The sequence below is a fragment of the Seriola lalandi genome, unplaced genomic scaffold (genome assembly GCF_002814215.2).
Source record: "Seriola lalandi dorsalis isolate HSWRI2012SDOR001 ecotype SW California unplaced genomic scaffold, Sedor1 jcf7180002054884, whole genome shotgun sequence".
In the NCBI taxonomy this organism is placed as follows: Eukaryota; Metazoa; Chordata; class Actinopteri; order Carangiformes; family Carangidae; genus Seriola; species Seriola lalandi.
The window spans coordinates 25,845-52,852 of NW_019525436.1; the positions used below are offsets into that span (position 1 = coordinate 25,845).

Below are 27,008 nucleotides of genomic sequence, written 5' to 3' on the forward strand. Positions count from 1 at the left end.
TGAACTGACCTGGTGACATCACCAATGATGTCACTAAGGGTATAAATATGGGACATCATTGGCTGCTTCCTCCTTTTGTCTGTAACACATGGTAAGTATGGTGAGTAACAGAATGTTTGAATAATGAAAATAGAACTTAATCAATAAATAACTAAACTTAATACTTGTAGATGTTTTAATTTAACCAAAAATGTTGTTAAATGAACTGTAACTAAACATAATACAAACTACAAACAAACCCGGGATAGAATGTGTCTGCAAATGAAAAGTAACTGAACATAAGGTTAAATGGTGATCAAGCATGAGTAAATCTGTAAACTATGATGTTATGATGGATAAAAGTAGGGACAAGTGGTGTAATTCTTACCCACTTTGTCACACTGTCTTTTCCCTGTTTCCCTCTAGTTTATTGTCTGCCCCACCCTAATGTGTTTCACCTGTGTTCAATCACCGTTGCCTCCCTTGTGTATATTTATACTCTGTGGTCTGTGTGAGTTTGTCCTTTCAAGTTCCTTGTGTTATCTCGTTCTTCTGGTTCCTGTTCAGGTTCTTTGTGTTATCTCATTCTTCTGGTTCCTGTTCAAGTTCCTTGTGTTATCTCGTTCTCCTTGTTCCTATTCAAGTTTCTTGTGTTATCTCGTTCTATTGATTCCTATTGAAGTTCCTTGTATTATCACATGCTTCTGGTTCCTGTTCAAGTTCCTTGTGTTACCTAGGGCTTGTGATTCTATTTTTCATCGACTCTCTTGCTTTGGCTGCATTCGGGTCCAGCGTAACCTCATTCGTGACAGAGAGTTCAAATGGTGGGATTATTGAGCCAGGAAGGGTTGAGTCACACCAATGCTGTGCAGTGGGGTCATAATAGGGAGCTGTAAGTTACAGTCCAATGAGCAAATGATCTGAAAGTGACATGGCTTTTATACTACAGCTTCTAACCTTGTCCAATGCCTGCCTCAAAGTGAAAAAAAAAAGTGACGTCCCTCACTTTTGGTTTCAATAACCTCCAGGTGTCAAATAAATTCAAATTGCTGCATAGCTCCCTGGTGGCTACTGCCATTTCGGATGGGTGTATGGATTTGACAGGACATTTGTCCAACTCTGGTTCCAAACAGGCATTCAGGTCCCTGCCCAAGATTACAAAAGGTTTGATAATAGAAGATAAATCAGCAAGCAATTTGGAATAGAAAGAAGCCTCAAATGTATTGGGGGAATAAATACATCCGAGTAAACCTTTCCCCATATAAGAAACCTGCGATTATGACATATCTTCCTTCAGAATCCTGTAACTTGACCCACCCGGTCTCTCCTCAGTTTTAAATGTTCAAGTGGGTTTCTAGATTAGATTAGATTAGATTAACTTTATTTATCCCACAACTGGGAAATTCATTTACCACAGCAGAAAAATAAACATCTATAGAATAAACATCTTGATGGGCCCCTTCTTTTTTTAAGGGATGAGAGATTTTTACGCAAATGACAAGCAGGTCACATACGTACTTACAAAAACAACAAAGAAATATCCAATGGGTATTACTAGGGGACGCGCACAACGCGCGTACTCTCTGCTTGTTAAGCGCAAAGTTTGTTTCAGATGTTTGGATAAGTCAGGTGGAACATTAGAAAACAACCCCGCACGTGTTAAATCATTGTTTGTGGCATATTGTGTGTTGCAAAACATCGCCTCGCATCATGGATCCATGTTTCTTGGACATATAAGGCTCTACAGAGGCTTTTTATTACTACCAGGATATGTTGATCATTTATGTACACAAACAACATGGGTGGAGCGTGATCTTATTCAAGAACTGTTGTAAACACTGTTAAAGTACTTCTGACTGAGGTCTAGAGATCGAAACGTTAGGATGATCAATAAATCGTGATTCTCTTAATTTTCCGGGGATCATAGTTCTGTTCAACTAAACCAGCTAAATTATAAATAAATACATTAGTAGGCTACATATCTAATGTTTTTTATTTTATATTACAGAAAGCAAAAGTCGTCATCGTCATTACGAAGTCCTACGGGTAGGCAGGATGCGTTGCCATGGTTACGTCTAAACCAAAAGTTGTGATTTATTTAACTGTCTGTCGCTCTGCGTGTCTCGGTTTCCAACAGGCTCGTTTGGTGGGTAGACTCTCACTGTGCGACTATGGCCTTCTTCGGTTTAACACACCTGGGTTATCAAAACCCAATAGGCGATAAAAAGATAGTGAATCCTACAGGAGCGTCTCAGTCTCAGGGTAAGAGGAACTGTAGCTGCTACCACGGGGGAAAGCAGCGCCTTTAGCTCGCTCATAGCTAACAATAACATGCTACTTATTTAACTCTTTAAAAGTCACCCATCCTGTTGGGTCTGTTTGTGCATCCGTTTGTGGTGGTTTGTCTTTGTTTTGGGTTTATGTCTCCTACGGCAGTTTTGAATCTCTTTGTAGTTGTTTTGAATATCTGTGTGGTAATTTTCTGTGGTTTTATCGGCTAGAACCAGTTTGGTGGCTTTGCATCTTTTTGTGGTGGTTTTGTGTCTCTTTGTAGTTGTTTGATTGACATTCAAATAAGAAATGTGAAGTCATTTGAAAAAGAGAGTCCCCTAACCATATTTTCATTATTGATTAATCTGTGATTAATTTTCTCGATAACTTCAGTAATAGTTTGGTATATAAAATGTCAGAAAATTGTGTTGTGTTCATATTCATATCTTTTTTGGCTCTTGACACTGTATATAACATGCTATATTTTAACATTTATCAAATCCCATGTACTGCACTGCAAAAACAACTACTCAAGTTTAACTTTAACTTGATCTCTTGCGTCTTTTGTAGTAGCCACACACTTATTAATGTAATCCAAATAATGAGTAATGTATACTGTAGTAACATACTTCTTTAAAGATGCTAGGATCAACAGCAGAGCGGGACCACCTCCATCGCTTCAAGAACAACAGGGACCCCTCACATGTGCAGACAAATGCAGCGTTTACCATCAGCCTCTTCCATACAGCACTGACATACACCATGGGAGCCATGAACGATACAAAGAGATGGTCAAACGGGTTCACACACCCAGATGTAAGTGGACATTAAGATGTTACACATAATTTAAGTGTCTGATGGACAGATCACAGCTGTATTCCTAGTGACAAGCCAAGTGCATTAAATGAGATTGGTCAAAGTCTTGGTCTCCTCTCTTCCCCAGCTCCCAACCAGCTGTACATAATGCCTCTGACGGACAGTCAGCAGTACGGATGGGTGAGTCCTGCACAATGGACGCAAGTCAAACGGTTTCCCCGAAAGAACAGTGAGATGACCAAGTGGGTAACATTTCCAAATCTAATATTGTATTTTTTTTTTTTTTTTTTAACGTAATATCTATCTCTGATTGCAATCAATTTGTTGCTTTCACAGATTTGTCAAAGAAATGTCAGTGACAGACCGGGAGTTCAGTCTTTTCTGATAGCCCTCCTCGTTTTTCTTCTTCTTCTTCACCTTGACTCACACACAGATGTAACAGAAGCAGCATCAGTTTTAATGAGAATTTCTGAAATTAAACTGATAGCAGATCTACTTTTGGAGATTTTTCATGCTTCATTTTGTTGATTCTTTCATTATCAATTAATGATGAATTCATTTTTCACATTTAAGTAATTGTTGAGTGGTCAGTAAGTATCTCTCTAAAACTGTACTGTATGAAGTCTAGTGGTATGAATATTCAAAATGAGTTCAGGTGGGTACAAAAATCTACAGGTTGCTCATTGGGAGAAAAATAAAAGATTAAACAAATTCATTGTTAACCAAGCAAACTGGAGTTCTTGAAAGAATTCAAAACATATATATTACAAACCAAGCTAACATAAGACATAAGAAGTCATCTTACCACCTCTCAGGGGTCCAGACCTGCAGGTTCCAAAGCACTGCTGGATTGGTCCTTAGAAATAGTGAGATTGTACTGCTCCCTGGAAGAAATGAAGATAACTACTTCTTAATTTTAGAAGATAATAGACTTTGAGTTTTTTTTTTGATGTTGCCAGATTTGAGATTACATTTTTTCACCTGCTGCTCAGCAAAGACCCTAAAGGGTCTCAAATCAGTAAATAACAATGTTTGTTTGTATAATTTCCAAGCCGCAGTAATCAAGACATGCTGGGCTTTTCTGCAACATTTGTGAAGGACATCAGTTGGATCAGGAGATCATCCTGCTGGAGTTCATGGTCAGGTCTGTGGTGGACTGTCAGACGATGACCATGAATGTGTCTAAGCTTACTATCTCAGCACACTCATCACATGAAGAATGCATGGTCACTTGTACACATGAGGTGCACCAGTACAGGAAACTGAAAGATCTCTTTTGCCTTTCTGGTTGAAATGGGAATGAAGTGGGACCAGGAGTATCTAAGCTTACAGTAAATGCCTGTCTCTGTTGGCATGGATATCTGTCAGCTATCAGTGATGGATTGAACTAACTACATTTCCTCAAGTACTTAGTACTTACAAATTTGAGGTTCACTACAGTTCAAAGGGAAATACTGTACTTTTTACTGAATTATTTTTATCTGACAGCTTTAGTTATTAGTTACTTTAAAGATTAGGATTCTTGCATACAAAAAATATAAAGCATTTATAAAATATGATGCTTAAATGTAAATTCCCTTGGTAGCAGTATTTCAGGTGTGTTTTGGTCTGTACCAAGCTAGATTTTCACACAACCTTGACAAATTACATGTTATTTGAAAGCTCTAAGTGTGCCGATTCTATCCATCCCCATATCACTGCAACAGCCGTTGACAAAGAATTCAGATATCTGGCAAAAGCTCCAAAGTGTTTTCCACATTAAAGGTACCAGCATAAGCCTTATATTCGTTATTTTCTGAAAAAAGGAGACTAGGAACAAAAATCTATATTGCTACAATGTTTGTGCTTCTGTCAATTTTGTTCAGTATCTCTCCACTCATTCTGACTTTTTCATTTTATTTAGAGACTTATCCTTCAAAGGAGACCAGAGTTATGACTGCAAACAAAGGGCTGAACAACAGTAACCTTTTTATTTTGGGTCCATTATTTTTAGGCTTGTGAGTGCAAAATGGTGGTGTCCGTAAAGGAGCTAATCTGCCCATCACCAGATTCAAGTACAGCTGAAATAAATAACATTGTGAGGGTGTCACTTTGGGCTCTGGGTAACTGTGACAGCATTTCTCACTATTTTCAGAACTTTCATGAGCCAGACGATCAATTGACTTATCAAGACAATAATAAGCATCTGTAGTTGCAGAACTGAAGGTGCACTAATTATCCACAGGTGGTACAAGTGTATAATTTCTATAGGCTACTACTTACCGTAACTTTCCTGTAGACGGTGCAAGGAGGCACGTGTTCATCAGCAGTCCTGCTGGTCCTGCAGCTCTGCTCTGATGGACTTAGTTAAGTCTAAGTTTCTTTCCATTTGTGACCACGTCCTTGTTTTGGCAGTCCATTTCTTCAGCTTGTGGTCCACCGTCGTATGAATCCAAGACGTATTCTTCAGAGATTGGTTTATTTCACTGTAAAAATGGTGAGTGAAGAATAGAAAGTCATCTCTTTTATGTTTCTTACAATTACTGTTACTTACCATAGAGAATATCTTTGTTTGCGGCCTTGTGTTGTCCAATACGCCAAAATCTTGTCATTAATGTTTGCTTTCATGAAAAAAGTCAAACTGTGTGGCCTGCATGGGTAATTCTTAACACATCCAAAGCATTGAATACAGTTAGTGTTGATATATAATAATAATACAGTTAGCACACAGAATCCTTTAAAATCTAGAAGTCTATATATGTAAATGGACACACTTTTTACAACCGTAAAATAAACTCACAATGGCATTTACCACAAATATAAGTTATTGTGTAATTTATGATGGGTCTCTTCCTATTAGCCACAGGTAATACATATTTTCTGTACAATCAACAAGATTAGTAAATATATGATCACACAAACAGCCATTGATTTTTTTTTATTTTTCTCTTCAAGGGGAAATGTTATTTTTCTCTTTGTCATAGTCCTCAACTCTTCTTGTCCTTCAACTTTGCAAAACACTCCCCTCTCAACTCCTCCAACTCAGGGAAAATACAAATAAAACAAAAACAAATACGGAAGGATTCATCAGGCCTGAGCAAAACACTGTTTCAGTAGTATGGGGACAACCTTCCTCCCCTCTCCTGTTCCCCCAAAAACATCCCAAGAGTTAACAATCAACACAAGTCTATGGACAGCCAATAGAAATAGAATACATACAATGCACATTTTTATAAACTCATGTCCATTCTATAAACTCTTTGCTTATATGAATCACTCTTCATTGGTCACAGTTCACGTGATAGTTGGTGATCTCCCTAACATTACTGTCCTCTGGTGCACCCACCATGCCTGAGGCCAAATATCATTGCACAGGAGGGACCAATAGCACAAGGCTGCGTGAGCTGGCTTTGGTACAAACATGATCAACTGTTGGTTGCCATTGTTGAGTGTGGCGGAAGAGCTAAGTCAGGGCTGATTCTCCCACTTACAAAAGTTGAAGCTGGAGAAACCAACATCATTGCAATGATGAGAATGTTCACTGAAAATTATTCTCGACAAGCCCTTATCCCTTTCTCTCCGTCCAAACATCAGCAGTCCAGACAGGGCAAGCAGGCACAGTTCCTGTTCAGTGTTAGTCTAGGATTTATTTTATATTAACTTAAGGCAATCGAATTCAGCTATTAGTAGTTTCACTTTTCGCTGAAAGACTGAGTGGGGGAAAATAATAAAAGAAATGTGTGCAGGCCCATCAATTCTGCCGGTCCTCTTCATATGGTGTTATACCAGAGATGTCATTTGTTACTACTTAGAAGTTTAATGTGTGGAAGGGAAGGGAGAGGTCACCTTAAAGCCTGACTGAGATTTACAATACTGCAGTAGTGGCATAAATAAAAAAAAGCACAGTGAATCATCTGTATATGTGTGTGTTTACTGCTATGCTTGTGTGAGCATACACCACACGGGTTCTGCTGCAAAGGCAGCTAATGGTTATTACTTACTATACATGATCATACCTATCGCCAGTTGAAATACTGTATTGTACATTAGGACTGAACAGCAGAATTCATTGGCTGCAGTTGATCAGTTGGTACCAGTGAGCTTGAGCTTTACAACTGGCATTTTACAAGAAAGCGTGCTGGTCTTTGATCCTTATTCATTGGAATGAAATCATCATAATAAGCATAATAATTAATCAGAATCATCATAATTATAATAACAACATTAAGAATATACAAATGATGGATACAGAAGTGATACAAAATACCCTACATTAAAACAAACAAAAATGAAAACAAGATACCACAATCAGACATGCTTCAAAGCGGTTATGTTTGGCAAGAAAGCAGTTTTGTTGTATCATAAAAACCTCACAGTGAAAATAGTTATGCCCCTTCAGGATTACAAAGCACAGTATTCAGTCAAAATCAATATATATTTACCTCCTTCATCTATTTCTTCTTCATAGAAGAATCAGGCTGTGTGGTACCACTGCGTTGAAATCCAAGGATCCCCCCACCCCTTGATGGCTCTGGGACAACTCTCTGATCTAAGTTCCTTCATTTCCATTTGCACCAAAAAATACTTCTGAAAGGGATGACAACATACTGTTACGGCTGAAACCAGCTGCACACTGGCTGCTCAAGCTCTAAGGAACCATTCTGACATGAAATGATGAAGAGGATCCTAATCCTAGCTGGAGCTACTTTTACTCCTCAGAGAGTAGAGATAAAAATATAGATTTCATCTATCACCTTCCAATAACATCCTTAGTCGTCTTTAGTAGTTTTGTCTAGAGGTTGAGGGCAATATCATAATTTAGAGTTAATGTGATCAGCTCTTTGCTGCCTGAATGACAGACAAAATAAATTAATTCTACGTATTTTATGAAAATAATGAAGCAGCCTTTGCTGCCAGCAGTCGGGCAAAAAGACAAAGGGTTCAGGCCTGCTGCCTAAAAAACAGAGGTGGTGGTCATTGCTGACTTTAGCGAGAACATATCAAACATGTCTTGCCTTGCTTTTAGTAAATACTTTAGTCTTTGGTCAATATATTCCTCCTCAGTTTATACATATATTCATACACACACAAATATGCATGTACATACACACTTATAAACGTGTAATAAACTGGATATTTGTGCACGTATGTATTCACACTTTATCATAAAGGACCTTTTGCACAAAACATCTAGTTTGAAATAAATAATTAATCCAGAAACAAAATATGAGTACCTGTTCATAATTCATGTGAAAAAAAATTACAGAAAAAAACAAAACAAAACACAAAGTAAAATAAAAAGTAGCCTTATGTACAGCGTTAATCTTCTTTTGACACAGGCTAAAAGGCGTTGTTTTAAATAAACAGACTTTGCATCTTTCAAGAAGCCTGAGAGAGAGGCTAGACATGAGAAAAACACTTGTCCTTCAACATGTATGTGGGCCAAAATGGCTGTCAAACGAGAACATTTTCCTCTCATCCAAGAACGCTTTCCTTTTGAAGTCTTAAGTTTTTTTTCCTCTTTGCTTGGGATTCAAGTGATGGCGTCTCTAGTTTTTAGCCATTCGCTCACACTGTGAGTCGTCGCTCAGTGGTGCTGTGTCCTTGCCGAGGGGTTCATCCCAGCATCTGCAGCCGCCATGGCTGCTAACTGTTGGGTGGTCCATCGTTCAGGAAGTAGGTTGTCATTTCCCCTTTACCTTTGACCTTAACAACCCCGCGACACTCCAGCACGTACCCTTTGCTTGCAAGCACTTGGTAGAGGTCTGTGGTCACCTGTGAGAAAAAAAATGTGTTACGATCCGATAAATATTTTTGATTGACCCAGAGACTGTTCATTGTTTCCATTTTTTGGCCGTCTCATCTTCTTTGTAAATTTACAAGTGGTAGGCTGCTCAGCTCAGTTCTTATATCCTATAGCTTGTCCATGGTAAAGTGACCTTTATTCCAAAGTTGACAAAAATATTTAAAGCTGCACTAATTAAAGCTACAGTATGTAACTTCTTGTTGAAATATGCTCCAAAACATGTCAGTGTGGAGAGGTGCTGTCAAAGGGTCGTCTCTTACCCAGGCTTCTTCAACAGCCTGGCATCAGTGCAGAGATATTAGATAGATAAGCTTGTGAGCGAGCCTCGCCCTTGGTCTACAGCTCATCTCACACAGAAGCTTCAAGCTAGTATTAGATGATGGAAGATGTTATCATGGCGTGACGTTGAGGAAGGGCTGGGCTGGGCGGAGCAGACCAGAGGGAGGGTGGAATCATGGGGACAGGGTGGTTTGCTTTCGAGCACAAGCTTCATTTCCAGGCTTGTTGAAGCTTTAATATTCAAGTTTTAACGATGGGCCCAATGACTATGTGTAATGTGAAAAGGATCATTCGTAGTGATGAACCCACAGAGATTTATAACACGAAACAGTTCCCCTCAGCTCTACAGAGTAGAGCCTCATTCAGCTTGTTGTTCTGCCTTTATCTCCTTTAACTTTAGTGTTTGGGTTCACTCTTACAATCAGCACTGCTTTCCAGCCGCTGCAGCAGGCAGCTGTTTTCAGTGAAGAAGCTGAGAAAAAGTACCTGTATGCTACCAAACAGCAGACAGAAAAAGTCAGTGACTATCTGATGAACATAGTGGAGCATTAAGCAGCTGAAGAGTGAGATACTTTATGGGAGTTGATGGAGACTAAATCGCAGATACGGGGGTGAATATTGGACTTAAATTCACCAGGTGGCCAGAAACACCGGTGTTTATTGTGCAAATAATGTAAATTGGCAACTAAAATATTCATCATGTCAACTTTTTAAGATAAGATGGATAAAACCCTTACCTGTATGCGGTCAGGTACACCTGTGCTGTCCATACGACTGGCCACGTTGACTGTGTTTCCCCAAATATCATATTGAGGCTTCCGTGCCCCAATAACCCCTGCTACCACAGGTCCAATGTTCAGACCTGGGAATGAGACAAAAAACAAACCGAAAGCTGCCATGTTACTACTTACTACTGTTAATTCTTTTCATTTTTGTGATGTCTCAACGAGAAAGCAGTAATTCTCCCCACCTATCTTCATCTGGAAGTTGTTGAAAGAGTGCTCGTTGATGTATTTCATCTGCTCCCTCAGTCTCATGGCATAGTCGGCCAGTGCAGTAATATGGGTACGGCCCTCCTTGTCGTAGGTGGAGTCATTGAGACCGGAGGCCGCCATGTAAGTGGAACCAATGGTCTTGATCTTTTCTAGCTGCCTGTATTTCTCTTCACTGATGATCTGAGACATGAAAAAAAACAAATGACACAAAGTGATTACATTGGTACAATTTACAAATAATCACATCTGCACAAGGACAACGACACGCAGAGCTTTACAAATACGCCTCAACGAGCTTTACCTCGTCAAAGTCAGCGATGATCTCGTTGAGCAGCCGAAGACACTCCACTCCCTCGTTGTTGGCCTCCAACTCCACGTAGAACTCTGAGAAATTGCTGATGGAGGCGAACATGACGGCCACGCACTCACAAGACTGGTAGTACAGCTCATCGTTACGTCGCTCTCGCGCCAAGAAGTGAGCGGCTACGTCTTTCGGCAGGATATTATGGAGGAGGCGACGATTGTAGGCTTGCAGCTCCTCCATCTCCTCCTTCTCTTCTGTGGCCTGGGAGTGGAGGTTCTTTATTAGATATATTTAGCTTTTGCAGCAGTGTGAAGAGATGCTGTTCGAAGTTAACATGGTCAGATGACGCACTTTCGTGGTGTAGCACTGCACATACCTGTAATTTCCACAGGAAGTCGAGGCGTGCAGTAGATTCAACTTGCTGGGCGTGCAGGTACAGTGCCAGGACAAAAACTGTGAGGATGACTGGAGTCATGACCCTCAGGGACACTTTGGTCACAACAAATGGGCTGCAAAGAGACAGATTCATGGTCTAATGAAAAGCAGATTCTATGAACTGGGAAAACTGGTGGAAGAAGTACTCAGATCTTTAACTTAACCTCCTAGGACCTGGCGTCCACATATGTGGACCTCACATTTTGGGTTCTCTAGACCACAATACTAACTTTTTTCAACAAGGGCCTGGTGAGGATATTATACTGCCACTCAGTAATCGAAATTTAAAACTAATGTCCTCATATGCGGACATCATTTTTCTCAGGTCCCAATCAGCCTAAATAGCAAAGAGAAATTAAAAATGCACGCCATGCAAGAGTTCGGGTCTTAGGAGGTTAAGTGAAAGTAGTAATACCACAGCGTAGAAACACTCTGGTGAATAATACATTCAAAATTTACCTACATAATAATTAGCATAAAAAACATACTTAAAGTACCAAACGTAAAAGCACTTATTATGTACTATGACCCATTTCAATATAGTGACTATTATATTATTGGATTATAATTAGCGCAACATTAATGTGTACATCATACAAAAGTGAGGCAAGCTTTCGCCACTTTATACTACTGGATAGCTTATAAATTTCAGGGGATAAATAAAATCCTATCTCAATCTATAATAAAAATCATAAAGTCATAAAAAAAGTGACTAATAATGTGGCGTTGAAATATATGTAGTGTAATACAATATTTCCCTCTGTAGTGGAGTAGAAAAATATAAAACATCAGGAAATGGAAATGCTTGTAAATTACAAGTACCTCAAAATTGTACCTAAGTACTTAAAAGTAAATGTACTTAATTACTTTCCATCACGGACAGAGAGTTTACTAAAGACGCTGAAATGATAAGAAGATAAAAACCATCAAAAGTAACACTGAATTTAATCTTACCACTGGTTTGTAGTTTCATTGAAACTGGACCTGATAGAACAAGAATGAAAAAAACAATTCTGATAAATACAAATAAGGCAAATAATCACCATGATATTATTTTTAAGTGTTTCTTTTTAATCTAAATACAAATTTAAGATCTTACCATTGAGCACTAGTTTCATTTAAATCACTAGAAAGAGAAAAAACTATTATTAGAACAAATACAAAACATCATCATGTATTGTTTTAATGCACAATATATAATTCTTGCATATATAGGGTCAATCTGGACTGGTTATTGTTTGAAAACTATTGATGTCAGTGTCAAAATCACAGCTGATTTTCATACCAATACTAATCAATGCTTTCTTTTTATACCTTGCTTCAAGGTATAGAAACAGTTTTAAAACCCCAAGAAAAAATTCCAAATTGCTCAATGTATCAGAGTTAAATAAAGAACTTTAGCTGAATAAAATGAATGACAAAGTTCAAAAGTTTCTTGATATAGATCAGGAAATATGGGATTAAAGAAAAGGTAAATAAGTTTGATGCCAACTTTCAACACTTTCTGATGATTGAGCGAGGGAAATGGGTTAGGGAAATGTGAAAGTGAAAATAGAGAAGAAGCTTTATTTGCCATCTAAATTTACACAAACAACATAAACTGGTCTCCTGCTCTCCTCATAATCATCCAGCCTGTGGCACTTACATGGCATTGGAGGTGACAAAGAGGTCTGCGTTGTCGAATAGTGCTACTTGTGGCCACTCCACCAGCAGCAGGAAGGTGAGCTGGATGAGCAGCATGAGGGCCAGCTTCCCTATGCTGCTGATCTGCAGGAACACTGAGCAGGCCAGCAGCGTCAGCAGCACACTGTAGCTGAAATACTGGCACAAGGAGGAGACAGCAGCATCACAGAGAGGTATTATCAACAACAGATCTCAGAAAAACACAAATGCAAATGTGACATTTTCTTTTGAAAATGGCTCGTCCAGTTGGACCGGGGACACGAAATGGTGACATACAATGGACTTACCTCTGGAAAGGGGCAGGAGGGGCCTTGGCTCGGACAGATCTCTAGACCCCCCTCAATGGACACATTCAAGCTGCGGATCAGACAGGGCGTCACCAGGCCTGCAGAGGTGTTCATCTTCTCTGCAACGCATGTCGCCAAGCTTGTAGTGTCACAAGCAAACTGCAGTGAAACACACACACGTATGTATTTAGCATGATTGGTATACTGTATGGATATGCTCTCTGTGTACGTCCATATTAAGCTCATTAAATTTATAAACATCTTTTTTCAGCCCTTTTTCCAGACTAACACAGTGTTTATCACCCACCTAAACAGAGGCTTTATCAGTCTGCCTCCAAACTGCATGTTGTTCAAGCATTTCATTGTGGGCAGAGAATATGGACGCAGGAAAACACAGGAAAACTGTGTTTTAAAATATATAGATGAAGTTGGTGTGTTTGGGTAGCAATTTCTTTGATCTTACCATATTAACAAAGGCAGAGATGAAGACAAGGATAATGGTGAATACTCCAACCAGCGTGCTGTTGGTGCGAGACTGGACAATCTTCTTTGAAACAGTCTGCATTGCAGCTGGAAAGAGCTACAACATACAGCCAAGATAAATGATTTACACACATTACACACTAAATATACAGTGAATGCACAAAAATATGAGCAAAGACTTTGTTAATGTATCTTGATAAGCTCCACTACCTTGATGCAGGAGTATATGGCACAGATGAAAAGGATGTTGGCGAGTATGAAGAAGATACTGATGTAGATCCCCAGCATGACTGGGGTGCTGCAGGAGAGAACACAGAAATGCCATTATAACTAAATGTTTCATACCATTTCACAACTAACCTGGTGTGTTTGTCTGTTTGGTTTGGTTCATTTGGACTGTGGAGAGGTGTAAAAGCTGTCAATCAAACTCTGGTTAGATCCAGTGACAACTCAGTTATTTTTGTTGTTGTTTTTTGGTGTGAAAGTAAAAAAGACCAACCACAGGACTGTGTTAAAGTAGATGTTAGAAAAGTACAGATTACTGCATTTCTCTCTCTACATTTGTACTACGACTGAATCGTATTGCTATTATTTTGGCAGATATTGCGATAGCGAGTCACGATTTCAGTTGGAGCTGTCAGTTTTGCATTTCATTTTCACTGAAAAAAAATATACAAATGATAATGATGTGATCTTTGTTGGGTTTTGTACTAAACAAGCAGGTTCCCTTCAGTCTGGAGAATATGATTTGTAGGCCGGTGGCATCTCTGCAACCACGTTTCTTCATTTATGTCTGTTGTGACATATTTGACTATACTATTACTACTACATAGAAAATTGCATTTGGCCATATATATATATATATATATATATATATATATATATATATATATATATATATATACACACACACACACACACAAACACAGTATATTGATTCAGATAATATTTCAATTAATTGTTTGATTAAAGTCAAACTTTGTGTATGATTTAATAAAGGGTTGTACCACAACAAGGCTGCAGTTGTAAATGGTATTAATAATCAGCCCCTCCCACTTTGCACCTTTTAATAAGTCAGTGTGAATGTCAACCGGACAACAACTACAACATAACAATGTATAATTTTTTAATTGGTCCAGACCAAATGAACCAAACTACAGGTGTGAAAGAACCATTAGACACATTTCAGTATGGTATTACGTGAATGTGCGAAGTACTCACTGTGGAAAGATAACAATCTGTATGAAGGATATGAAGCAGAACACTAGCAGAGTACAAGCAACATAGCCTCCAAATCGATCGTCCACCTTCTTGGAATACTGCGACAGGAACAAGGAGAAGACAAGAATCCGAATGAGCAACAGCCGATTTTCATACATACATTATATTTAAGTTGAAGAAGCACGGAAAATAATCAGGAGTCTTAGTGTGGACCTTTTTCTCCAGGCTGGAGGTCTGGAAGGTGAGTAGGAACTTCTTGACATGGTCTTTCCTTAGCTGGTCAATGCTGCGAGCGTCAATGGCTCGCCCGAGAAATTCATCCACCTCATCCTCCGGGTTCATGGCCTCCTGAACACCACGGCTGAAACAGAAGAAAGGACACAGATCAGGCAGGAGATAAAGGGAACAGCAGTTTCCCTTCACACATGATCATTTGTGTGTAAGCATTAAGAAGCAGTACTCACTTGTCTTTACTGGAGGTCTCATCGATCCCCTGAAGAAGAACGCAAACAGACAAAAATTAAGTCTCTTACAGAGAACCTGCAGTCTGGCTCTGTCACCATGTAGGAGTGTGTTGACGCTGAGTCTCACCATTTGTCTGAAGACTTTAGAGTCTTTGGTCCTGGAGAAGGTCCTGTCAGGGACCCAGCGTGGCATCAGCCCCTCATTAGAGTTGGCTCTCGTCCGCTGCATCTTCGCCATCATCGCCTTCTCCTCCTTCTGCTCAGAGGGAACAACATTAAGGCTTGACCAACTGTTTTCATGCAACACAACACACAGTGCATGATAATAGAAAGTCACTAAATAGAACTTCTTTATGTTACAGTCATTCACCAACATTAGACTGTGTTCAGACCAGCTGTACCCTGTGTGAACTAATTCAGCCCTCTCATTTAATTGAATGGGAGCTGTAGTGTGTGTGTCTCATAATCTTAGAAACCACTTCAAACTCATGGACCTGCTACTAACCAACACAGCCCCTTACAGTTTGGGCCGTTTTTGTTCTGAACAACTAATAAAGCAACAAAACTCCACTTGTTTACTCAGTGCAGGGGTACACATACTGTATCTGTGGATTATTTTGGGCCCATTTATAGGGTTCTTTTAGCCTCAATTAATTTTTTTTATTTTTTCAGATTTGTAAACCTCTTTCGTTTGTACTGACCCGTTTCTGGCTGCAGCCAAGGACCAGGAAGGTCTCGATGCTGTTCTCCTTCAGATATGCATTCCTCTCACCCCCAAAACCTGGCTCCACCTCATAGTCTCCATTAAGATACTGCAGTGTGGCCTTAGTGATGTGGATCCGCCTACAGAGACAAAATGACCAGGTGTGACTGTTTTTTCCTTTGCATAACTTAATTGGTGAATGCAGAACAGGGGAAGGACATCATATGAAATAAATAATATGAATTATAATTCATCTCTAATTTAAACATCAAATATGCTTCACAACATCTTCCAGAGAGTGGCAGTTTCTGACTCCAGGGATTGTTCAGGGAAACATAGAAACTTTACACATCATTTGAAAAAAGTCTGAAATTGGGCTTATTGTTGACACTGTTGACAATAAATCGCCACATTAATCGATAATGAAAATAATCATTAATTGCAGCCCTTCTATATATGGGTGTGGATCTGTGCTTATTTCTCTCACCCTGCTTTGCCGCCCGCTTCCATGTGATTGGCCAGTGTGACATCGTTTGACCACACATCAAACTGCCACTTCCTGAGTCCCAGCACGCCGCAGTGCACACGCCCGCTGTGAATGCCAACACGCATGTTAACGTTGACCCCTGTCACCTCGCGCACCAACCTGCAAAAAAAAAAAAAAAAAAAACCCACCACAGAATATCAGTGTCTCTTCTACAACAAGAGAAGAACAAATATACAGTGAACAAACTAACCCCCTCAACAAACACCACACACACAAGCAAACAGTATTTCTACTCACGAGATGGCCTCTATCATGTCCACACCCATCTCCACACAGCAGTGGGCGTGGTCAGCCCGGGGTTCAGGCAGCCCAGACACACAGTAATAACAATCACCCAAAATTTTAATACGTAGACAGTGGTTCTCCTGAGAAAGGAGCAGGGAGCAACAGAGAGAAGAGGGAGCACAAAGAAGAAGGAAAGAAATGTATGTGTTGTAAATGTGTCTGAGATTACAGAAAATTAAGGGAACATTTTTTAAGATCAATACCACGCTCATATCAGCCAGTTAAAGGGTAGATTCCCAAATTTTCAAGCTGGTCTTAAATCTATAGTCAGGTGCAGATATAAACCCTGAAACAGGTTTTGCTGGCTGTAAACATAATCACACACTTTGTTGAATGAAAGTGATCTGTGTAAAAATACATTTCACAGTCTCCCGAAAGTTAATATGAGGCTTCTGTTTAGTACAAAATTCCTAGCTGCGTCTAACTCAGACTGCTGAAGCTTCATATTAGCTTCTTAACTTCTGAATCTATTTTTACACAAAATGAGTGTCTCCCATCACTGACACTGAAATTGATTTGACAGTTGTTCTCTTCATGAACAATACCAATGAATACAAGTTCCTGTGGACACCTGACTATTGTTTTAAGACAAACTTCAGAAACTGTGAAGCTACCCTGTAAGGATGAAACTGGAGCCAAGAGACTGTTAGCTTAGCTTAACTTAGCAGAAAGACTGGAGGCAGGGGAAACAGCTGACCTGCTAACAGCTCTGCCCAAATCTAAAAAAATCTGCCTTTCACCACCTCTAAAGCTATTTCCCAAAACGTTAAACTATACCTCTGAGAACACATGACTCAATATGTGTAAGATGCAGACAGAGTAGAAAGGAGACCGTGACTCCCTACCGATGCCAGCTTGTCGAAACGGGCAAAGAGTTCATTGAGTGTCATGACCAGCTCCTGAGCTGTACACTGAGAGGCCAGGCTGGTAAAACCCTCGATGTCTGCAAACAGAATACTGTGGACGAGATCAAGAGGTGCAAAGACAGGGTGAGACAAAGAGAAACAACAAACATACTATTCATCCCTAATTATACCCCTGTTCACACAGGATAAACATTACAGGAGGAGGTGGATAACAAAATATTTCACCTCCCATTTTTAATTATTATTTACTGGTACTTAATAATTTTAAAAAAAAAAGTAATTTAATTATTAGCAGGGAGTTGCAAACTATGTCAATGTCTTTGTCTGATTGTTGATTAAGCTACAACAGATGTATGAAATGTAATTGTTGCTGTTTTTATCATTGCTGAGAGAAAGACTGAAATCACCCCACCTCCTCTCGAGGGATAAATCCAGCCCAGTTACTCTGGTTTTTCAAATATCTTCAGAGGTTTAGTTTCAAAGTTTGTGTATCTCTGTTTGCATTATGTCACTATCACGGGTGTTGACCTTGAGAGAGGTTGACCTTAAAGTCTTCTGAAGGAGATGTGTGATAGTGTAACGTGTGTGTGTGTGTGTGTGTGTGTGTGTGTGTGTGTGTGTGTGTGTGTGTGTGAGAGAAAGGGAGCGAGGGACTGTGTGCAGTGTGTTTGCTCAGTGCTGTAATTGAATGTGTGCTGAAGCTCTCCATCTTTAGGGATTATCTTATCTTGGCTGGTGGTGATTAAGTATTCCCTCACTAATGTTAATTAGCCTCCACTCTGCCAAACCACTCTACCCTCTTCTGACTCAGTGAGTGTGCGTGCGTGCGTGCGTGCGTGCGTGCATATAAATCGGTTTTAGGAAGAATTAGGGAAAATGTTTGTTTTGGGTTCAGATTTACAGGATTGAGCAATACATCTACATCATTCATTTTTATGTTTTGAGGATGACATCACATGACACGATATGCTATTCTTTATAGTATTGACCTTATGCCACCTGTCCATCGTTTCATTTGTTCCATTTCTGGTTTTGTCTTTTAACTTTCCGTCACTATGACAGACTAAAGTACATACAAGCAAAAAAGTTGCGGCCCTGACCGGTTCACACAGGCTGCTTTATACACTTTATATTTCACAAAGTTGGGAACACGTGTCCTCATTTATGGGATGATCTGACGACACAACATCCACCAAAAGCACTAGATTAAAAACACAATCTGCAGTAGTACATTAGCTTGATGTGTAAAACACTGATGTTGAAGTTGTTAATAAGGGATTTAAGTTAAAAATTTAAGTTATAAAAATTGCAGTTGCCACAAACGATCACTAAACCTGCTGATTTTTGATTTGTTGGTCTGGAAGCTAATTTATAAATATGAATTAAAATACAAGTTTTGCCCAACTTTGTAATGTAATATATATTTTATTGATAATATAATTTGGAATAATTTGCTTTTCAGCCCATGTCGTAGAGAAACTGGACTGTATAACTAAAACCATTTGAATCTCCACTGTGACTCTGTGTTTTGGATGAACAAATACTAAAACATGTGTACTAACACACATCTTTTATTTTTTTATTTTTTTTTAGTATATTTTTGGGGGATTTTTATGCCTTTATTCGACAGGACAGTAGAGAGACAGGAAACGGGGAGGCAGAGAGGGGGAATGACATGCAGTAAAGGCCGTTCGATGCGGGACTCGAACCGGGGCCAACTGCAGCGAGGACTGTAGCCTCTACACTGCTTAGACCATTATGCCCTAACACACATTTTAAACAGCCTCCGGTACAAGTTCTGTTATGATAACATATTGTAATAAAACACAATAGAACAGAAATACCGACACTCTGATCAGTCCCCATGACTATTATAACAGGAACATGTAGCTGATCCAGTTAGCACCATTATGTAAATAGCTGTCAGTGTTTGTCAAACCGCTGTAGACAAAAGTTTCTTCACGCTCTGTTAGTCCTTCACGCTGGACATTAGATTATATACCTATTCAAATATTTGCTAAAATGTAGGTGGAAGGTGAGCACAAGCAGCATGTGTCAATATACACAATGCAGTACATTCCCACTTCTGGAGCTTACAGGAAGTTGAAAGACAAAATAAGAGTTTGCTTGTTGCTGAAATAATGTACTGTATCTGAAACTGACTGTACGGCCCCACAAAGAGAGTTCCTGCAGAAGCAGTGAGGCTGAGAAAAAACTGGGTTTAACGTTTTCAGGCTGGACAACAAACTGACAACAGTTAGTTAGGGAGGCTGTTATGTTTTGATTTTTATGTCTTTTTAGGCTGATTATTTTACCCCCAAAAAATTTGTATTCCCTTAGAATTAGCACACAATATCTACCAAAAATGTTGTTCTCTCAGCTTCTTTATCAATTTTAACCAATTTATTTAAGAAAATTGACTTCAGTTTGATAATAATTTACAGCCCATAGCTTATGAGAATCAACTGTCTCTGTGTTTAAGTTCCTGTTAATATTTATCTTTAAGTCAATATATTACATTTATCTATAACTTAATACATTTAAGTATCTGTTATCCACCTAATTTCATGGAAATGGTTCTCATAATTTTTTGCTGGTATTTAGTTGTTAATTACAAGGATATTTCCAAAAAAGGCAGACACAATTTGGCACTAATTATAAGGGAAATGGAGAAAGTGTCATTATCTACAGTTATCAAGTACCCGCTCCTTATATTCATGTTTTCAAGAAAAAGAAAAAAAAGGAAATCATGTAGCGGGCAAGTAAAAAATAGTTCATAAACACATGTCAATATCCGAATTTCCTAGAATGACAAAAGAATTCTCCACTTTGAATCGTCATGCATCATCTAACTGATGTTTATGCTGCATATCGGTTGAATTGAATGCTTACCTGTAGTTTTCAGCTGCAATGGAAATTTCTTAATTCAGTGTTTCAAACTGATGTGACATTTAACAAATAAAACACAATGACTTTACAAACATATTTCTACCTAATTTCCACAGACAAGTAAAATAAAGTGACTCAGTGTGACACACTTCCTGTCTTATCAGGAATTTTTCTTAAAATTTCTAAAAAGGTCTGATGGATACTGCCTATGAGCTATTTTCACCTACATACTACAAACGGTTTCTTAAAATTGTGATTACTAGTAAGTGTAGACATTTAAAAACATTTTTCCCTTATAATTAGTAACAAATTCATTTTTCATGTACATATCGTGTGTATTGTGTATATTGTATTTATTAGTGTATATTGGTATAATTTTTGTTGTATATTTCCATAGATGTTTTATTCTATAGATGTTTATTTTCTGCTGTGGTAAATGAATTTCCCAGTTGTTGGATAAATAGAGTTAATCTAATCTAAATCTAAAAATTATCAGCCTGTCTTGGAAATATCCTTGTCATTAACATCTAAATATCAGCTAATTTTTGGCTAATTATGAGGAAAAGTTCCAGGAAATTACTTTGCAGGTTGTAACTCAGGTTTGACTAAATATATAGTTCCTGTGTTTTGCTATTGTAGAGCAGTAATACAGAAAACAAAGATGAGTCAGTGGATGAAATTATAATTCATGTGTAAAACATGAAATAAAGCACTGAGGCCAAGTGCCACGTCTGACCTGACATTGTCGTGTTTCTGGATATAGATCTTATGAAACATCATGTCTTCCTTCTTGGCATTGATGTCAGCCTTCATCTCCATGGCAACATGCCTTGGCAACACTGACAGCAACAGACGTTCCTGGAAAACACAGAAAAAAAAGAAACAAAGTGCAGATTGTCATTCACAATATTGTTTATCTGAAGTCTGTCAAGTGTGTGTTCTTCTTCTAATCATGTGACAAGAATTTTGGGGTTTATATGTAAGAGCATGTCCACATTCAACCAGTTAAATTTGTAAACATGTCTCTTTCTTGTCTCAGCCTTCTGTCCAGATTCCAACATAACCCCCAGAGTGTAAATATAACACTGTAACTACATACTCCAGATGTTTTAGGAAACTATTGGGCCTTATAAAAGTTGAAAGTACGTATTTGTGACCTATTTTTGAAGATTTATTTCTCTAGTAGGAAAGTACTGAGAGACAGACAAACAACTGTTATTTGCGAAAACATAGAAAATGTAACATAGAGCCCTATCCTTAAGTTTAGACTAATAAATTCTGTTACTTCTAAACAGCATAAAAAATAGTGACTGAAAATATACCCTCCATTCACTGTGCTGTTCCTCTTCAATAACCTTTTTTGACGTATTTTTGGTGCATTTTTATGTCTCTGCGTCAGCAACAGCCATGGCCGAAGGAATTATGTTTTCGGGTTGTCCGTTCATACGGATGTACAAGATATCTCAGCAACACTTTCTTCAAATTTGGTACAAACATTAACTTGAACTCAAGGATGATTAGATTTTGGTGGTCAGAATTCATACGCTAATTATGACACAATTTAACACAAATGTCTAATAGGATAAAATGATGAAGTGATGACATTTTATATCCAAACAGTCTAAGGTCAACTTCACTGTCACATCATAATGTTCCCCAAAAACACTTCTGGCAAATTATTCAATGCTGTAACTCAACAGAAAGGGAGATCGTGACCATATATTTGTAATTTAACTGATTGAGGGAGGCATACATCCGAGTAATTCAAGTTTGCCTTTATGAGACACCCAACAGAAAAGAGGTGACGGGAACTTGTGGAAGACAGCGTTGTCATGACAACAATTCACGGTCGACATCTTAGGGTTGGTTCATGGTCTATCAAAATAAGTTTTGAACGTGGGGATGATGGCACACATTTCCAGTCTCTCCAAGAACGTATGGACGGATGGATGTTGCATTTGGTTGTTCACATGAAAAGTGCCACAAATGAGTACCAGATGAAAAAAGAGAGCTAGAGTACAATGCCTGGTGCCTCTCACACCTCCATACAACTGGCCAATTACAGAATGATTGTTGGATCATCAGTTTCAGAAAGTTATCGCCCCTCTAATCTGACATTGGAAGAATGTGGGGGAGAGGGATTCCAAAGCTATCTGGTTTTATTTGTCTAAACCACTAGCATGTCCCACTTGTGTTTTTGCAGTTATCTAGACAAACATGAAAGATGAGGCATCACATCAGGCTAGAAAAAGCTTCCGCTTCAGTTACAGTCTATCTTATAAAATAAGTAGTAAATGTCAGGTTTTGGTGTTGGCTCCTAGAATCAAAGAGCAGGGTCATTTTACAATCTCTCCACTTTCCAGATTCCAAACAAAGATCAAATCAAAAGTCATTTAACAGCATAAATCTTAAGTCCCGGGTCAGGCCTAACCAGGCATGGAGCAGTGAAGACCTGTGCCTCCTGTGTCTCCCTCTGCTGCTGCTGTTGCTCATTGCACCATCTGATGCATGTTCAGTCAGCCCCAGCACCACCACAGTATCCACCTGCAGGCTCTGACTTTAGACCTGCTGTCATCACTCCCCAATCTGTCTGTGTGCCAGTGCAGCTACAGGGAGTGATGAGGTCAAACATTAATTATTGTTATTCACAAGTAAATAAACTTTTCTATGTGAGTTGACTGACTCACTTGACCTTATGAAGCAGTTCGCATATCAGCCATGAAATGACCACTCCACATTAAATGCAGTTTCTTTGCTAGTATCATCGTGAAATTCAGTGTTTCTGCGTTTCTCTAGATATTGCAGCATGTTTCTAGCTTTACAGTTGCTAGGCTTGCTAGTTAATTCAAGTCTGTTTATATAGTACGTCTTTTAGAGTTAACATAGTTCAATCTGCAGGGGTTTCTAACAGCTTGTATAACGTGTTTTGCTGCCACAAAAGGAAATAAATTCCTGACTAGTGAAAATGAGTCGAAAGTCTCTCCAGATGTTTTTATTGCAGAAATGAATCGGATACCGAATCAACTGTCCAACAGCCAGAAATATCACTGAATGTCAGGATGAAGAGCTCAAACAGCTCAAACCGAAAAATGCTAACTGTCAGAATGAGGAATTAGCTGAACTTGATAACAGACTTAGACAAATATGAAAAAAAAGACGTCAAAGAAACACACAAGGTTTCTTGAGTCTTTGAATAAATTAAATAAAGTCAGGGTCCTAACTATCTTTATTTTTGAATCAATAATTTGATACACTCTGCAACCAACAGTCTGACATTTACACCACGGCAACAACAACAATGCTTCTGAATAACCATCTCACAAAAGACCAGCATGTTATTCTGTACATATTGGCATATTGCACACTGGTACTGGCAGGTGTATTTACTTTAAAGTAAAGTACTTTACATAAAAGTAAATTATAAATAATAACGATAAAAACAATATATACATAGATGTATAAATACGAGTTACAAAGTGACAAACAGCTTCGGGTCTGGTTTCTATCAAAGACTCAGTAACCAGTGAAAAGGCAGACATGAGCAAACGCTCCTTGGGTTTGAACGCAGCAGTTGTATACATACTGCATCTTGCCAATGACCTTTGTGTGTGACCTCGCTTTACGACAATTTCCTCATTTTGCATGTAGGTCCGACTCTCCTAACAGGTGTCCATTTTTATGTTTCCCACAATGTGTTTTTTTCCCCCTTGTTCTGGCCCTACACGTCAGCTACGTAAGTCTATTCCCGTAGCCTTAAAGATACCCACAAAGTGTCTTGATTCTTTGTTTGTTTGTTTACAAGTTTGTTTATTGCTGTAGCCTAGAAGGGCGATTGTGGGGATGAGAATATACTCAAAGTCAGAGCAGATACATTTATTGTAAATTACTCATCAGTTTATTATTGTGGGATATTTCTTTTGTGGTAGTTGTTAAGATCATTATATCGCTCAGCCCTGTATATACATATAGACATGTGTGCACACGCAGGCCTACCTGTTGCTGATTCTCCCTCTGCAGGTGTAGTCTGGCCTGGATGTATCCTCTGGTCTCCTGGAAAGCTTGTCTCTGAGAAACCTCAGCAGGGTAGTGGGTACAGATTCCAATGATGTTGGTGCAGAGGAAGATCAGGACGTTAGCACTCACCTGAAGAGAGGAGAGGGGAAGGAGAGAGAAGTAGAAAACAAGTTTAAGATGAGACAGAGGAAGGAGGACGCTGCTAATTCTGTGAGATAACAGAGGGAGAAACTCATAAAAGTAAGCAGGTATAAAGCAGATCACTGAGAGTACCGTCTCATCAAACTGTACAAGGGATTTATTTCTTATGCATGTTTGTAGTTGTTATTGCTTCCTGGAAAAAATGGTTTCATGAATCAAAAACTCAGAAAAGTACACAAGACAATGTCTTTGAAACAAGCCTGGTTTCATTGACAATCAGAGTGACAGTAACGCAGACAGAGACAGACAGAGGTAGGCTCACAGGACATCTCAAGTGCTTATCTTTTACGGAAAATCCTTACATAAAGAAATAAATAAAAACATTACCAAGTGACAGGCTTTTATTGCCCTCTTTGTTAGGGTTAAATTATGAGATTACTGGCATGCATTTCATTCTCCTGTTTACCTCTTTTGTGAAACATTTCTGTTCTCTATCTCTCTCAGGAGACTGTATGTGCATTAAAGTCACAGTGAAAACTAAGGTAGAGCATCTTTATCTCCTGTAATGTGACATTTTTCTGTGTGAAACTGAATGGGTGAAGTTTAGTTACTAGAGGTATTTAAATCAAATCCTCAGATCTAAAGTATGCAGGGCGTAGTAAATATGGTGATGCGATACGAAGCTGCAGAGGACCGTTCAACCTTTGACCAGGAGGAGGAGGATAAGGGATAAATCTACAAATTAGACTTCAGCCACATTCTTCGTTCACCTTATAAATACATGTAAACACACTCGAAATCAAAATGCATCATACTCTACATAAAACTGTCAGAAATTCAGGACCAGATTTTCATAATGTGACCAATGCCATGACCCATGTCTACCTATGTCTTTATCCTCTACGACAGGAAATTAATCAGAAATTGAATGGCATTTCATTTTTTGCTGGCATGTGGCTTTTTAGTACTAAATTTTGTTATAGTTTCATATCACGTGTACATTGTCAATTTAATTTAAAAAGTAGTTGGAAGATCGCGAACAAGATTTTATTAAACCACAGTGCGACAAGAAATAAACATGGCCTTTACACAACGTCAACAGAAGACAAATGTATTCAGAAGACGCATTCAGTTGTAAATCAATTAATTGAATGAAAAGAATACGATATGTTTATCCTAAATCCACATATTTGTGTCAAAGCACATACTTTTAAATACACCAGTTAAATTTTGCTCTTGTCCTTTACAACTGCCTTTACTTGCAGCTGTGTGTGCCTAATCTATACTTTCAGACACACACACACACACACACACACACACACACACACACACACACTTCCTCTCACAGGAAATAGTACTGTTTGTGGGTTCAGTCGTCCCCTTTGCTCCTCAAAGTCCAATGACCGCTTAATAATTTTTATAGAGCGCTAGTCTGCTGCTGTCTGTTGAGATGCGTCAGTGGTTTAATGTGCTGCTGCAAAAACTATCCCCAACTGCATCGTGGGAATTGCTGTTGCTCCATTATAGGGCCACTTCCTTAAGAGATGGGCTCTTGTTTACAGCCTGGATGTGGCACTCTTCACTCCAGAGGCTACACTGGACACTAACAAAGGTTGAGAGCGGACCAGAAGGAAGCCCGGAGATGATACATCCTGTATCAAGAAAAGAACTAATGTGAAGCCTCGATTCAAACATTACCCTGTAGTCTTTGGATGAGATTGATTTCTAAAGCAAATCTCCTTTCTCCTTCTTTTCTTTCTACAGTATTTATGATCTACAGTTGAATCCAGTTTTTGGGTTTGTAGCCAGAATCTACGAAACACTGACACCTTCTGGGTAAAAATGGAAGTACACAAAGGTCAAGGGGTTATGTTCAAGTCAATACCATACTGTACCTTCAGTTCACATTTTAAAACAAAAAACAACAACACATGAAGGAAAAGGATAGCTCGTATTACAGTACATGTTCACTGGTATCAACTTTTACTCCTGTAATATTTGCATCTTCTGTTTGAGCTGCTATCTCACAATCCTTAAATGAATGCAATTCACATACTTTTGTGATCTTTTAATAACTGCAATGAACTCTGAATCAGACAATTAAGAAATAAAAAATTTAAACCACTGAAATATAGGAAAAATTCAGGAATAGGTCTCGTTGTTGTTGTTGTGTCTGTAAATCAAATTGTTTTGTTTTTTTTTTTTAAACTTTTTTGTTGCTAATCTGGTTTCCAGAATTATAACCTTTTTCAGCACAATCCAGGTCGTTTTGGATTACTTGTGAAGTACACCTTTTGCTTTTAAGATCCACTGTTCTGCCTTAGAAGTTCATCAACCTCAAGTGTTTTGTCTATAGATCACCATGCTTCCTTTACTTTTGAAGTTTTGCTGGAAAGGCTGTCCAAACATGTATAAAAATAGTCAAAATGTTGTATCTCAGAGCGACCAGCCTGCAGTTTAGAAATTATCCGAGTAAGATAAAAGTCTGCGTGTATCTTTACACACTTGTCCTCCTTGAAACTGCCCATGACCAGAGCTTTTCAACCAATCCTAATATTAGT

General features: G+C 38.7%; 2 protein-coding genes across 4 annotated transcripts in view; one reads left to right on the forward strand and one right to left on the reverse strand.

Moving 5' to 3' along the window:
* Positions 1-1,527: 1,527 nt before the first annotated feature.
* Positions 1,528-3,561, forward strand: spmip11 (sperm microtubule inner protein 11). The gene is made up of 4 exons (XM_023428670.2): positions 1,528-2,241; positions 2,890-3,066; positions 3,194-3,308; positions 3,403-3,561. The coding sequence occupies exons 1-4, from the start codon at positions 2,151-2,153 to the stop codon at positions 3,449-3,451; spliced, it is 432 nt and encodes a 143-aa protein (XP_023284438.1). The 5' UTR covers positions 1,528-2,150; the 3' UTR covers positions 3,452-3,561.
* Positions 3,562-5,968: 2,407 nt separating this feature from the next.
* LOC111671536 (adenylate cyclase type 6) overlaps positions 5,969-27,008 on the reverse strand; it is a 41,324-nt gene continuing 20,284 nt past the window's right edge. For 2 of the 3 annotated variants that reach the window (XM_023428652.2, XM_087179957.1), the window contains exons 4-24: positions 24,286-24,435; positions 21,029-21,150; positions 17,383-17,494; positions 16,490-16,617; positions 16,193-16,351; positions 15,704-15,845; positions 15,130-15,258; positions 15,003-15,031; positions 14,752-14,899; positions 14,539-14,636; positions 13,528-13,615; positions 13,298-13,414; positions 12,835-12,993; positions 12,510-12,685; positions 11,964-11,990; positions 11,819-11,848; positions 10,806-10,938; positions 10,427-10,690; positions 10,101-10,305; positions 9,868-9,992; positions 5,969-8,820 (exon numbers count right to left, since the gene is read on the reverse strand). In XM_023428652.2, the coding sequence (XP_023284420.1) occupies positions 8,692-8,820; positions 9,868-9,992; positions 10,101-10,305; positions 10,427-10,690; positions 10,806-10,938; positions 11,819-11,848; positions 11,964-11,990; positions 12,510-12,685; positions 12,835-12,993; positions 13,298-13,414; positions 13,528-13,615; positions 14,539-14,636; positions 14,752-14,899; positions 15,003-15,031; positions 15,130-15,258; positions 15,704-15,845; positions 16,193-16,351; positions 16,490-16,617; positions 17,383-17,494; positions 21,029-21,150; positions 24,286-24,435 (2,670 nt within the window). In that variant the 3' untranslated portion in view covers positions 5,969-8,691. The remainder of the gene's footprint in view (positions 8,821-9,867; positions 9,993-10,100; positions 10,306-10,426; positions 10,691-10,805; positions 10,939-11,818; positions 11,849-11,963; positions 11,991-12,509; positions 12,686-12,834; positions 12,994-13,297; positions 13,415-13,527; positions 13,616-14,538; positions 14,637-14,751; positions 14,900-15,002; positions 15,032-15,129; positions 15,259-15,703; positions 15,846-16,192; positions 16,352-16,489; positions 16,618-17,382; positions 17,495-21,028; positions 21,151-24,285; positions 24,436-27,008) is intronic. The other variant, XM_087179958.1, reaches the window with a different exon arrangement.

Bases quoted from the DNA above. Each gene is read 5' to 3' on its own strand.
- spmip11 (XM_023428670.2), top strand. From the start codon at position 2,151: ATGGCCTTCTTCGGTTTAACACACCTGGGTTATCAAAACCCAATAGGC. The intron at 2,242-2,889 runs GTAAGAGGAACT...ACTTCTTTAAAG, and splicing joins AGGAGCGTCTCAGTCTCAGG to ATGCTAGGATCAACAGCAGA. The intron at 3,309-3,402 runs GTGGGTAACATT...TTGCTTTCACAG, and splicing joins AAGAACAGTGAGATGACCAA to ATTTGTCAAAGAAATGTCAG.